General features: G+C 45.7%; 1 protein-coding gene across 6 annotated transcripts in view; it reads right to left on the bottom strand.

Moving 5' to 3' along the window:
* The window catches only part of CADM1 (cell adhesion molecule 1), a 329,542-nt gene extending 316,169 nt beyond the window's left edge, over positions 1-13,373 (bottom strand). For 4 of the 6 annotated variants that reach the window (XM_053900466.1, XM_053900468.1, XM_053900469.1 and 1 more), the window contains exon 1: positions 13,206-13,372. In XM_053900466.1, the coding sequence (XP_053756441.1) occupies positions 13,206-13,341 (136 nt within the window). In that variant the 5' untranslated portion in view covers positions 13,342-13,372. Of the gene's footprint in view, positions 1-13,205 lie in introns of all 6 variants that reach the window. The other 2 variants (XM_053900465.1, XM_053900467.1) reach the window with 1 other exon arrangement.
* Positions 13,374-13,841: the final 468 nt, after the last annotated feature.

Genomic DNA, 13,841 nt, shown 5'->3' with positions numbered 1-13,841 from the left:
TTGATTTTTGAGCCATGTTAATGATTCACATGTTCAAAATATATCATTCAATCAACAGGTTTAGAAAAAAAAAAAACCTGAAATTGAATATAAACAGAAATGACCCTAAGTATACATTTATAGATCTAATTGATCACACACGCACACACACACACACACACACACACACACACACACAGAAGGAACTAATTTGTGACCTTGTAAATACAGTACTTTGTCTATCCTCTGTGGGATTTATATTAAAGGCAAAAAGAATGGCAAATATTATTGAACTTTATTTGGTAGGTTCGTTGTCTAGAGTGGTCTTGACAGAGTCATTTCAAAACTTTTTTGTATTAATTCTAAGACATTGGCATGGCTGGGAACCAAGGTTCTCACCACGGGAAAAGAAAGATACAAATAAGGAACAGGACAAGGAGAAAAAGAACATTGGGGTACTATACTCTAATTGATATAGACAAATAGATAATGTGTGTGTGTGTATATATATATATATATATATATATAGTATAAAGTTATAAATAAGTATATACTTATTGTGGAATATACTTATATTTATTCAATATAAATTAATATAAATAAAATATATTTATTTTATATATAAATATTTTATATATATATATAATATATATATTATATTATATTATATAAATGTTTTTAATATTATTTAAATTATTAAATGTATATTATAATAGATAATAAATGTATTATTTATTTTTACATACTATATATGCTATTTTATATACTACTTTATATACTATAAAAATATACACATATATATCCTAGTTCTATCCACTGAAGCGTGAAGTCAAGAGAGACTAGCACACCGCCTTGGAACTGAAATACCACTCCTCTGCTAAAAGGAGCCAAGACTTCTTGGAGAAATAGCTGATTCCAGGTCTAGGGCAGGGAAAATACAACATGAGCTTAGACATTTTCTTACAGCATAAAATAAAAAAAGCACTTAAAAATTAAAGGAGATATATCAAAAGGAAACAGCCAGACTGAGGGGGTTCCCACCCGCCAAATGTGAGGGTAATGAAATATACTACACTGAATTTTCTTTTTTAAATCTATGAGTCCACTGTGATTTTCAAAAAAGAGGAGAGGAGGAGGAACGGTAAGTTCTTCTTTAAACAAGAATTCTTCTACTTGATACAGAGAAATGACAGAATTAGAAAAATTACCATTTTGTAACCACCAACGTGATATTTGATTCAGACAAGGTTTATCACTTCTGCCAAAACCACTAAGTGAAGTTTTGTTCGAGATTTTCAGGATTTTCAGTCTCAAAATATCCCCCAAATTACTTACTACCAAGGGATAAAAATGGAGAAATCTCTAAGTCCACCTAAACTAAGTAACTAAATTGCTATCATCAACCAAGGGATCAAACTTACCATCACCACATATAGGACAAACTGAGGCGGGGCTATAAGAACGTGTCACCATCAGCTATCCAGTGTTCTTGACTATGACTATAATCTGAATCAGACAATGAGGAAATGATCCATCTGTGGAACTGTGAGACACTCTACAAAACATCAGCTCTGGAATGAACAAAATATCAATGCCATCAGAGACACACACACCCACCCCCAACTCCTTAAAAAAAAAACAACCTAAAAAGGTGGAAGGCAAAAGATGCCTTAGATTCTAAAGACAAAGAAACACATATGTAGACTATCAATGGAACAAATGGGGAAATTTGAATATAGACTAGGTATTACATAATATTACGGAATCAGTGCTAAACTCCTTGAGTGTAATAAGGCACTGAAGCTACATAGGAAAATGCCTTTATTCTCGGGAGTTGGAGCTCCGTGCTGAAGTATCAGTTCAGAAAAAAACAGGAAAAGAGATAGGTGAGTATGCACAATTCAGAGAGCTAGGTAAAGCAAACGAACAAAATGTTAACACTTGATGAATCTAGGTAAGGGGTTTACAAGCATTCATGATACTTTCCTTTTAACTTTCCTGTGGTTTTAACATTTTTCCAAAATGAAAGTTAAGAAAAAATAAACGACAACCCTCTGGAAGACAGGGACCAGCATACTCAACTATAAATGTGCCTAACACAATGCTTGGTATAAAAGAAGGTAACTCAGGCCACCTGGGTGGTTCAGTCAGTTAAGCATCCGACTTCGGCTCAGGTCATGATCTTGGGGTTTGTGAGTTCAAGCCCCACGACGGGCTCTGTGCTGATAGCTGGGAGCCTGGAGCCTGCTTCGGATTCTGTGTCTCCCTCTCTCCCTGTCTCTCCCCTGCTTGTGTTCTCTGTCTCTCTCTCACAAATAAATAAACATTTAAAAAAAATTTTTAATAAACAAATAAAAGCAGATACTTATTTTAAAAATAATGTTTAAATTCCCATTTTTCTACCAAACGCCTTATGGGTTAGTTACAGAAAATACCAAGTTATTGATTTAAATGTAGAATATAAAATATAAGAGGCTGAGTAAAATTAAAAATTCCTGTCTGTGTTGAAAAGCCCCAAAATTTGAGGGGCTCCTGTATGGTTCAGTCAGTTAAGCGTCCGACTCTTAATTCCCGCTCAGATCATGATCCCAGAGTTGTGGGATTGAGCCCTGCATCAGGCTGAGTGTAGCACCTGCTTAAGATTCTCTCTCTCTCTCTCTCTCTCTCTCTCTCTGTCTCTGTCTCTCTCTCCCTCCCTCCCTCCCTCTGCCCCCCTTCCCCTGGGTGCTCTCTCTTGTGCACACGCCTGCACATGCACGCAAATTAAAAAAAAATTTTTTTTGAGATTATAATCACTGCCAGTTTCTCCAAGGAGACTGGATGATTCCATTTACTTCCAAAGAACGTTCAGCTCCAGATGGGACCTTGCTGCCACTTCGTTCTTCAGTTTCACCTTAAAGAGAGTTGAGTACATCCTGAATCAATTCTTTCAGCCTGGTATTTTTCAGTATTGCCAAACACGTAAGGGATTTACAGTAGTAGCGGTAGCCAGACGTAACTCCTAGCCCCTATCCGTGAGTAGTGACTGTTTTAATAAAAGCCAGACGTCGGGGCGCCTGGGTGGCTCAGTTGGTTAAGCGTCCAACTCTTGGTTTCGGCTCAGGTCATGATCTCACCATTCACAGGTTCCAGCCCCGAGTTGGACTCTGTGCTGTCAGCGTGGAGCCCGCTTGGGATTCTCTCTCTTTCCCTCCCTCTGCACCTCTCCTGCTCGCTCATTCTCTCAAAATAAGTAAATATTTCTTTAAAAAGTCATATGTATAAAATACATCTTTCTCAGGTGCATTCATATACAGGTTATTTTATTTTTTAACACCCTATAAACTAGGCTGCTTTTGCTGTTTTTCACTCATGACTAAAGCACTAGGTTTTAGTATTCTGTAACCTAAACTGGGTACACCGTTTGCCAATCTGGCCCAGAGATGGGAGAGATTTGCTTCAGAAAAGGAAAAAAAGCAGCGACTAACATTCATGTGATTACTAACAAAACTAAAAGAAAGCAGACAGAGGTCTCTTCACAATGATGTGTGCTCACAAGATACGCACAAGGAAAAGTGAAGTTCAGTGTCATTTAAGCTAATCTGTACTTGAACCTTTTAAGAGATAAAACCATTTGAGCGGTAATTTGGTACTAAATTAACTTGGGGTTTTTTTTCTTCCTATCTATGAAGTTTTCATTGTTTAAGGAAAGGTTTCGAAGCCATGCTCCTTTGCTATTCAGAAGAGTGAATCAAGCTGGTGACTTCTAGGCTGGGTAGCTTGGCTTATCACAGGCATATTCAGCAAAGAGCCAAACACAGACCACATTTGAACATACAACCTTTTCCCAACACTATCCCCAAACACTCCATAATAAACAAGTGTTTTCATATCACTGAATTATCATGGTATAGAACCTTCTACCAGCAAGCTCTGAACGCTGCAAAGGAAGGATGCCAGACAAGGAAAAAAAATAAGGGAAAAACAGTGGCAGATAATATTATCAGACAAAGGCTTTGAAAAAAATCCTTAAGATAATGAGATTAAGGGCACCTGACTGGCTCATTCAGTTGAGCATGCGACTCTCGATTTCAGCTCAGGTCACGATCCCAGGGTTGGGGATCGAGCCCCACATTAGGTTCCATGCTGAGAGTGGAGCCTGCCTGGGATTCTCTTTCTCTCTCCTTCTGCCCCGTCCCCGGTTTATGCATGCTCCCTCTGTCTCTCTCCCTCTCTCTCTCTCTCTCTCTAAAAAATAAGATATAATAGAAATGTTTTTAAATATAATATATAATGAGATTAGCAGTTAGACTGAAAAACAAAGGTTTCATTTTTTTTCTTAAGCGAGTGACAGCGTACAGGTCTATGTGATCAACGAAAATGCGACCATTCTGATACTAGAGATGACAGAGCTTAGATAGGCAGGACTGCCCCCAAAGTCAAAGCTATTTAAAAGGCCCGGGTTTTAGCACACTGTCCTTCTGGCTCCCCAGGTAGGTACTTCTTAGTAACCAGACATTGTGAACATGAGCACCAAACACTCTTCTAAGGTGGTATATCTCTTGGATCATCTTCAGAGGGGTACATTTCATTGATGCCAAGTGCACTGCTCCCTGGCACTCTGACCCTTCTGAAGTCTTCCCACTCCTAAAGACTGGACTTTTTGTCTGAAAGTCTTACTTTGCCAGCGTGTAATTTGTTAGGTCAATTACACCATTTTCGTGCTGTTAGTAAGTGCCCATATTCGAACGCGAATCACCAAACCGGCTCAATGCACCGTCAGCACACGGTTGTTTAAAATTGTCGCTCAGATAATGGCCACAATATCTGCACACTTCAGCTTACGGTAGAGAAACGTATTCACATATATACCTACAAAGCAGAAAAAGAAAGGACTGTGTCGGGGTACAGATAAGCACATGTTAGTTAAACCAGAAGCTGCGAAGGGAAGATGTTTATATGCAAGGGAGGCGAGGAGAATCAGCAGAGCCCATACCTGTAAACCAAAACAGTTGAGTGAAAAGCAGGTTAAGAGCGCAGTTTCATGCAAAGACAACTAGCTGAAGGCTGGTAGCAAAACCACACTTTCTTCCTTGGTTCAACAGAGAAGCACCTGTCTTCCAGTCCCATCAGGAAAGGGCTAGAAAAGTAACAAGAAATGAGGGCAATTAGAGGAGGACTGAGAAAGCAGTTAAGGAAGGAACAAGAAAGAGAAAGACAGAACAAGGTGGATTGTGAATCCGACGTGAGAAGCAAGAATTTGAGATTAGGTTTTCTGGAAGGGCAGTGTCATGACCATGTCCAGAAAAGAATCACAACACGGGTAGGTGGACTGATGTCCTGACTGGTGGAGGCTGGAGTCAGGGGAATTGGCTGGGAAGCTTCTGCTAATAAAACATGGTTTAGAGAGGACGTGGAGGCTTCCGGAGAAAGAATGTCGTGGAGAAACAATCAGCCCCATTTTATTTCAGTCCAAGAGTGAAAACCAAGGAGAGGGGGGGAGAAAAAAAAAAAAGACTCCAAATTTCAGGGCCCTGGAGACCAGGACGGCTGTGATGTCATTTGCAATAATGGACACTTTGAGAAAAGTTGATACCTACGACAGGAAAGATGAAAGGTTCCTCTTCTGACATGGTAACTTCTACGTTCGTCCTAGCCAAGTGGCAAGCGGTAGGATACAGACAATGGGAGAGAATGGTGAACCCTTTTTAGGCAGATTCCTCCCTGCCCCCCTCCAGGGACCTCACAACTTAATTCCAATTTGACACTGCGGTCCAGGACTGGATGGCTGGAGAGGGAGCGCCTACCTTACCAAGGAAGCCTGCCAAGGGCAAGATACTTATTCTAGGCATTTTTAAAAGCCCATGTGACTGGTATACCATCTTCAAACACCAAGTAGCATTTAAATATATATCACGGCGCTTTCATTTCAAGACTATTTAACATTTCTGAAATATCTAGATCAAAACGTTGGGTCAAATGACTATATTCCAACAAGACATCTACTAAGAGAACAAATTTTCCCCACCCACCCCGCATCTCTCTTAAGATAATCACCCCATTCAAGACACCTGTCAGTCATAGCAGACTTTTCTTAGTGCTGCTTCCTCTCAACCTTGCCGCCAAGGTGCTCTTTTGAGTAATAATAAAGGCCACACATCACTTTTGCTGGGCATGTATATAAATACCTCCAGCTCCCTTTCTTCTAACCCTAGTTCAAGGCCAACTGCACCAAAGCTTTTGAGAACCAGCACTGGAAGAGCTTCAAAGAGAAACTGCCCATTAACCACAACAGCAGCTGCTGGCTAGAGCCTGCAATTTAAATCTCTGAAAAAGAAACTGTGGCTTCTGAAATTTAAACAAGGAGGTGCCACTTGTAATTACAAACATTCCAGTGGGTCCCTTCCTTCATTGATGGTTTCCAAACAAAGGCTTTTTATTCAATTTTGGTGGCGCTCCCCAATCCGCGAATGTAGGCATTCCTTTGAGCTTTTCTTGTGCGGTGGCCAACTCAGAAGAGGGGCGCAGGAGGCGGGTTTCACCTGGCCAGGAATGCTCAGACCCCTCAAAACCATCTCATGTGTAATTACTTGTTTGGCTGGAAACCAAAAAACCAAATGCTTCAGATTTATAGTCCACATTAAATACATTTGAGCAAGAACCTCTTAACACGCACACACGCCCTCACATTTCACGAACCTTGGAAAATGGAACCAACCTATTTTCCCCTAAACCAAAGAAGTTCATAAATTAACACTAAAGCGTTCCAACAGTTGTAGCTGAAATTACGAAATTCCTATTTTAAATCAACGGGGCAAATATTGAGAAGGACAAATAGTAACTTTTTCTCTCCTACCCCCATCCTGCAAAAACAAGGTACTTACAGCTTGCTGTCTGCATTTCCCACACCAAAGGCATTTTGTGATCACTTTGGTTACAGAACACAGGCTGAAAGTAGCATTTAGCCACTTCAAGATGAGAAAAGACATTTTTTTTCTTTTAAGTCATATATTCACAACATGCAAAGGCATTTCTACCATGGAGGCATTTAAAGATAAATACATGAATGAGGTATATCTCACAGCCATCAAACTAAAATAGCCTTGCCTACAGAAGTCCTCGGATGGAGAGTATTCATTATGAGAACAACTGGAAATGGCCAATCTCTCCGTGGGTGCTTTCCATAGCCTGCCACAGTCGAGAGATTAGCTACAATTACGGCATATTTACACAACCGTATTTACACAACAATAAAACTCATCTTATCCGATCCAAACAAAACCTTGCTCAAAATAAACCAAACCACACGAAAAGGTCTCCTTGCAGACAGTAATCTGCGCTCTGGCTTCTCTTGTTTCTGCCTCAGCTTTTCCCACCAGCATAAGCCTTCACTCTACCTTGGCAAAGCACGGGCAGGGCCAAAATTCTGTATACCAGTTGAGAAGCTGTACGTTCAGTTCATGAGACTGTGATTATGAGAGACGGGGAAAAGGTGACTGTATCTTAGGATAATCTTTCTAAAGTAAATGATGGAAGAAATGATAGGATGTCCAAGATTTGTTTAAACGACTCTGGGGAGCGGAGGAAGAAGCGTACAGAGGACAGACTGACCACTGGTGGATAATTTACTGAACTGGGTGACTTCCACACGGGGTTAATTATGGCACTCTCTCTACTCTTGCATGTATTTGGAAATCTCCATAATAAAATGGAAAAATAAACAAAACATGAGCAACGTAAAAAAAAAAAAGTCATCTTGCAAACACAGTTGTTTTTGTTTTCGTTTTTTGCTTTACTTTAAAAAAAGTTGTCCTGGGGCGCCTGGGTGGCTCAGTCGGTTGAGCGTCCAACTTCAGCTCTGGTCATGATCTCACGGTTCGTGGGTTTGAGCCCTGTGTCAGGCTCTGTGCTGACAGCTTAGAGCCTGCAGCCTGCTTCAGATTCTGTGTCTCCCTCTCTCTCTGCCCCTCCCCCACTCACACTCTGTCTCTCTCTGCCTCTCAAAATTAAAGAAAACTAACAAAAAAAAATTTTTTTTAATTAAAAAAAAAATGTTAAAAAAAAGTTGTCCTCAGCTCTCTCTCTGCTTAAAAGAAAAGGGACAAATACCTGGCAAGAAAATCAAGCAGTGTTCTTGTTCTTGACTTAAGGATCCTTCCTTTTTTCCTTCGTTACATGGAACTAGTTCTACTGTTACTATTAATCCTTGAAAAGACAAAGCAAGAGTTTAAAAATCAAAAGCTGCGGCTTCTGAAGCCCAGTTCTCACACATCTGACTTACTGCAGTGACACAAATCCAGGAGCCCTCCCCTATGAAGGTGCTTTGGACGACATTCATGTTGTAACTGCCAAATAAAGTCCACAGATTTCAGAATCATTTGTCAATACCAAAGACAACCTTACCAAGAACTGGTCCTTTTATCTCAGAGGTCACTCCTCTGATCCAGGGGTTTATTACCTAGAACAACAATTAATCTTGCTGTCTTCTCAATATAAACTAGCCTTAGCCAAGATACAGTTCTACCCATGATCCACATCCCTCACTGGGGTATCCCTGCTGGGAGGTGGAACAGAAGGTTTGCTGACTTGACATCAAGGGGCCTGCTCCCAGGGGGCCGGGCTGGGTAACTGACTTATCCTCAGTTCCACGATCAGCAGGGTCCTTCTCTGTGGGCTTTGGCTGCCTCGCTATAAAATTATGAGATTTCACCAGATGATTTTTAACATCCTTCCCTTTGCAAAAATTCCATGATTATAAGAATCTCTAGTTCCTCAACAGGTACTAAGAAAAAGCAGCTTTGGTGTAATGTTCCATTTTCTATTAAATACATGGCAAGGTGAACATGAATATTGTATTGGGTGAGTGTCTGTATACACGCATATATACGTACACATGTGTGTATAGATATACACATCTGTATGAGTGCGCATACACACTGACTGATACCATTAGGCGCTTATATGGGACTAATTGCTCCCAACTCAAAGCAGCAAATTTTCAATTCTGCAACAGATGTCGCTGTGTGATTTCTCCTTTCTGTGCTGGATTTTCAGTGAAAAATGCCCAGCATAATGGTCAGTACTATTCTTCACAAGAAAGAGATATAGCATTTGAATCCTTAGGATTTATTTCTTATAAATTTTCTTCACATGCTGGTAAATTTCCATTCCAATGATACCATAGATTAGTTTGGCCCAATTTAAGAGATCTCCCCACATAAAAACAGGCCTTTTGTCACACACACACACACACACACACGCACACACACACCCATTTTTAAAATGTAAAAGCTAAGTGGCCAATTAGGTATTAAAATGTCACTTACAAAAACCCAGAGAATGAGACAGTTTATATTCACAGCAATATTATCCAGTTTTTAAAGCCTGAAAATCATTTAGCAATGCAGGCCAAGGAATTATAAAAATTCACGTAGGTTACGAGGCGAAAATGTACCGGGTGCGGGCAAAAGCCACCAAAAACTCCAAGAGCACCATTAATGATATTGAAGACTGGGGATTTCAATGTTTACGGCATTTCTTTAAAAATAAATAGTTAAGACTAACATTAGAGTTTGCAAGATATCTTACCGATCTGACATTCTCTCTCAAACCACTTCTTGACACATGTCAAAAAAAAAAGTGACACCTCTTTCCCTTCAACCAGTAAGTCCTCCAATGACCAGGAGTCTCAACAGGTAGCTAGCACAATCTTCTGCTGAAATTCAGAGCTGGGAAAAAGCATTTCAAAATCTCTCTTTTAGACCCGGGAACCTGTTAGCTTCTGGGCTTTTAGAGGGAGTAGAGCAAGACGAGCAGTCAGGGAGTCCAGGCCCAAGTCGGTAAGAATATGAAGTCAGGAAGTGAGGGAGGAAGCGAAAGTGTCCTGCTTGTAAGGCTTCTTCCCTGTCCCACTCCCCTTCACCAGGAGGGCCATTGGGGAAAACTGCATAAAGCATGTACAACATCCATATGAATAAAGCTCTTTGTTCCAGGGAACTGCCTGCTCTTTTATTCCCCCCTTTTTCCGTATTTGTTCATTTCAAAAGATTGCTCAATGGGCCTCTTGTTCCTCCAAAATGTCCCAGGCAAATAATGCAAGCTTGTCTCGTCACACAAGTCACTAAATGAAGCCTTGTGCGTCTCCAGTGACACACTGTAAATATAAAGTGGCATTAATGAGGGATATTTTATCAAAGCTATCACAGACAAGTGCAAGTCCCTCCTGTGGCTATTCAATTTGATGCAGGGAAAGGCAACAATAGCAGGGCGGCACTTCTGTAAAGTCCCCATCCCCGGTATACAAGTCCCAACAGGCCAGGACGAGCAAAACTCAGCCCCTGGGCTTCCGGCACCATCACAAACCTCCACCCATCAGCCATCCTCTCTAATGCTAAAAAAAGGTAAGAGGAGGGTAGTCAGCCACTGGTTCACTCGGGATGAGAAGCAGCAGCATGCATGCACCTAAAACGTAACAGGCGTGATTTACACTGAGGAGTGAGTTTCCACAACCCCATTTTAGCTGCATTTCATTAACATCCATTGACTCCAAACATCACAGGAGAGATGGGAGATCTTTTCCAGGGGATAGATGGATCCAGTTGCAGGGGAAGACAGAACCAGGATCTACTACTGTCCAATGGCCCCGGATAGCTCTCCCAGGGAGGATGTAAATGAAACACGCCTAATGAAGTTACAAGGCAACACCAACAGGTTTCTCTAACCTGACAGTGGTACCTGCAGGCCTCTGAGAAAGCTTAACGGGAGAGGACTAAGGAAGCAAAGTCCCCAGTGCTCACCTAAAGTCTACTCTGGATGCCCAGGACCTGGGGGCTGGGCCAAGACCCCTTCCCAAACCCATCACCGAAAAAGGCGTAAGAGGAAAAGCAGATTGAAAGAAAGTCATCTCATCCCCTCACTACAAATCAAACCCAATTACTTTCTAATTTGAACACAATCTGATAACCAGCGTACAAACAGGGAAGCACACAAGAGCAAGAAGCTGCTTCCATGGTAACTGGCAACAGAATTTTCTTGTAGCTTTGACATGCACGGTTGAGTTCCAGACCGCTCCTTTCTGAGTCTGCAGACATCCCTCGCTGGGAAGGCAACTTCTTACCGCGAGATAGTTACAAATATAGTACTGTCGCTACTACCCGGTACGGTCAATGAGCAGGCTGGGGACAGGAGGTATAATCTAATCCTACTCCGCTGCCGAGCGGCATTGCACGGCTCCCATTTTTAGTTAAATGGCAATATCCCCGACCAGCGCTCCCCCCCCCTTTTTTTTGCAGCCAATACAAGTCTATTGTTGCCTCTATTATGCGCCAGTTACCGAGCCTTTACTCACGCTCACGTTTAACTGACACTGGCGCTTTTTACAATGCAGCAGCACGAGGGATCTCTTTCAGGAACATTTTATTGAACCCATCCAGTCAGAGACATCGCCCGAAATGAAGTTGTAACCACACCGGCATAGGCTGAACCCAATTATCTCGTAACTCATAAATTAAGAATTCACAGAGGAAAAACACATAAACAACATCCGGAGACAAGCAGAGACATGGAAGCAAAAATCCTCAGCTCTGGAACCGAGCAGCTGCCAGATTCCCACCCCTATACATCCCCGATAGGTTCCCCAAGCCCAGCGCCCTTGCGAGCCTGTTTCGGGGGAAAGCAACCAACCCGGCATCCCCCAAACGCAAAGCCAGCACCCCAGACATCCCCATTTCCTACAGCGTGTCTCCTGCGGTGTTTACGTAACTGTGTGTCCTCTAGCGTGTAAACAAAAGGCACAGCCCAAGCGGAGAGGCGCCCGGGAAAGGCACGGTGGCCCCAGCGCTGCGCCCGCCGCGGCCGGGGGCTCCGCAGGTGGGGGCTGAGCTCTCGGTGTCCTCCGCCACTTGTTGCTCGCGGGTCCTGCAGCTCCCAAGCTGCAAGGAGGGGCTTTGCAGGCGCGGAGCCCTGCTGCATCCCCTCCCGCACCCCAGCCCCCCGCCTCGGCCCCGTGCCTCTCGGTCCCGCTCCCAGCCCGGAGCCCGCAGCCCGCGACCGGGAGCGCGGGGACGCCGCGCGGCAGCCGAGCGCGGCGGTGGCGGGAAGGGGAGGCAGGGTGCAGCGCGGCCAGCCTTTCCGCTGGGGAAGAGCTCCGGCTCCCTTTTGTTAGCAAAAGCAAACACTGCCCTCTTCTTTCCCGACCGCGCCAACGCGCCCGGCACACGGGCAGTCACACATCGTGCTCCTGTCGAGTGCTCGGCGTCTTCGGGGAAGGCGCCGGGCGTGCAGAGCCGCCCCTGGGCAAATTCCCAAGACAGCTCCGCACGCAGGGGGCGCCCGGAGGCCCGCAGGGTGCCCGCCTGGCCGCAGAGGCCGCGAACCTCCCTCCACCACCCCAGGGCTGCCGAAAAGGACCGGCAGCATGGGAACCCGGCGTCCCCACTCGCGGCGGAGGACGCCGTGGCCCAGGCGGGCTGCGGGCTCCCGGCTCCTTCCCGCAGAGGCGGCGACAGCAACCTTCCCTCCCCCCCACCCCCCGCTCCGCGGGGCCGGGCCTGAGGAACTTTCCCTGCCTGGAGCTGGGCCCGGGAGCCCCGCAGCCGGGCGGCGGGAGCGGGGGGAGGGGGGGCGGAGGGCAGCGATCTGGCTGGAGGGAGACACGAGGGGCGCGCGGTTCGGAGGACGGTGGAGAAAGGCAGAGCGCGGGGACAGCAGGAGCGACCAGACAAGTCTGGGGATGTCCTGTAGATCGGTGAGAAATCACGCTGGAGGCGGCTGCTAGTCAGCCATGGGGAGGTCTAGGGGATAGAGAATTAGGGGGCCCGCTGGAAAGGTGGGGGCGAATGGGCAGCTCTGGGACGGGAGGACCTGCAAGTTACGGGGACAACAACGAGTTTGGGAGGGTCCGGAAGGTTGGGGGGTACCTTCCATCCATCCCCTTCTCCCACATTCTCTAGCCCCCGGGCCCCCCATTCTCACTCCACTCCGCACCCCGCGCCAAGCCGGGGAGAAAAGGTGTGGGTGCAGCCATCCCTGAGGGCTCCAATTCCCACCCAGCTGGGCAAGGGAGAAGGGGATCACCGATCCCCTCTGCCCCTTCCATCTCAGCCCTGAGTTTCCTCTCCACACTCCCTCGGATTCGGATTTAGGAAGTGGGGGAAGGTTGTCATGGAAACGTTTCCCCCTTCCACGGCTATGGCTACTGGGGTGCCTTAGGAGATTTAGAGGGCCAACCGGCCGGTGCCCACACCTACCTGTGGGGATCAGTGCCGCGGCGGAGAGGAGCAACAGCAGAAGCCGGAGTCGGAGCCCGGGAGGCGCCGCCGCCGCCGCCACCGCCGCCACCGCCGCCGCACACTGGGATCCGCTCGGCAGCACAGCACTCGCCATGTCGGGCACCTGCCTCAGACTGGCGGCGGTGGCTTCCTCCGGAGCCCGAGCGGACAACTAATGAGATGCTAATGACATGCACCGGGGGCGGAGTCCGGACCGACCAATCACAGCGCCGCTAGCCCAACCCGGCTCTCGGAGGACTCGCCCCCTCCCCCACCCCGCCCCCTGGCGCTGGCGTTCGGCGGCGCGCCCGCGCCACCTAGGGGCGGGGCCAAGGGGAGGGGCGTATGCAAATATGTTTATGTTAAAATTCGTTTTCGCTTCCCCGGGATCAAGGAAAAAGTGTTCTCCTGGGCGCCTGGCGTGTGGGGGCTCGGGCTCCAGGGGGCGGGTCTCGCTTCCCGTACACCTATATTAGGAACGTATACAGCAATGGCTATAGCCGACCGACGACTGGAGAATCTCCCTAGGAGGCTCCCCTGCGCGGTACACCGAGTGCATCTAGCCTGGAAACCACACGTTGCAAATTTCCGTCACTCACCTTGCACCGAAGGAAT

Source organism: Panthera pardus, unplaced genomic scaffold, assembly GCF_024362965.1.
Source record: "Panthera pardus isolate Hobbes unplaced genomic scaffold, ASM2436296v1 HiC_scaffold_12, whole genome shotgun sequence".
Taxonomy (NCBI): Eukaryota; Metazoa; Chordata; class Mammalia; order Carnivora; family Felidae; genus Panthera; species Panthera pardus.
This window is presented reverse-complemented; position numbering and strand designations above follow the sequence as displayed.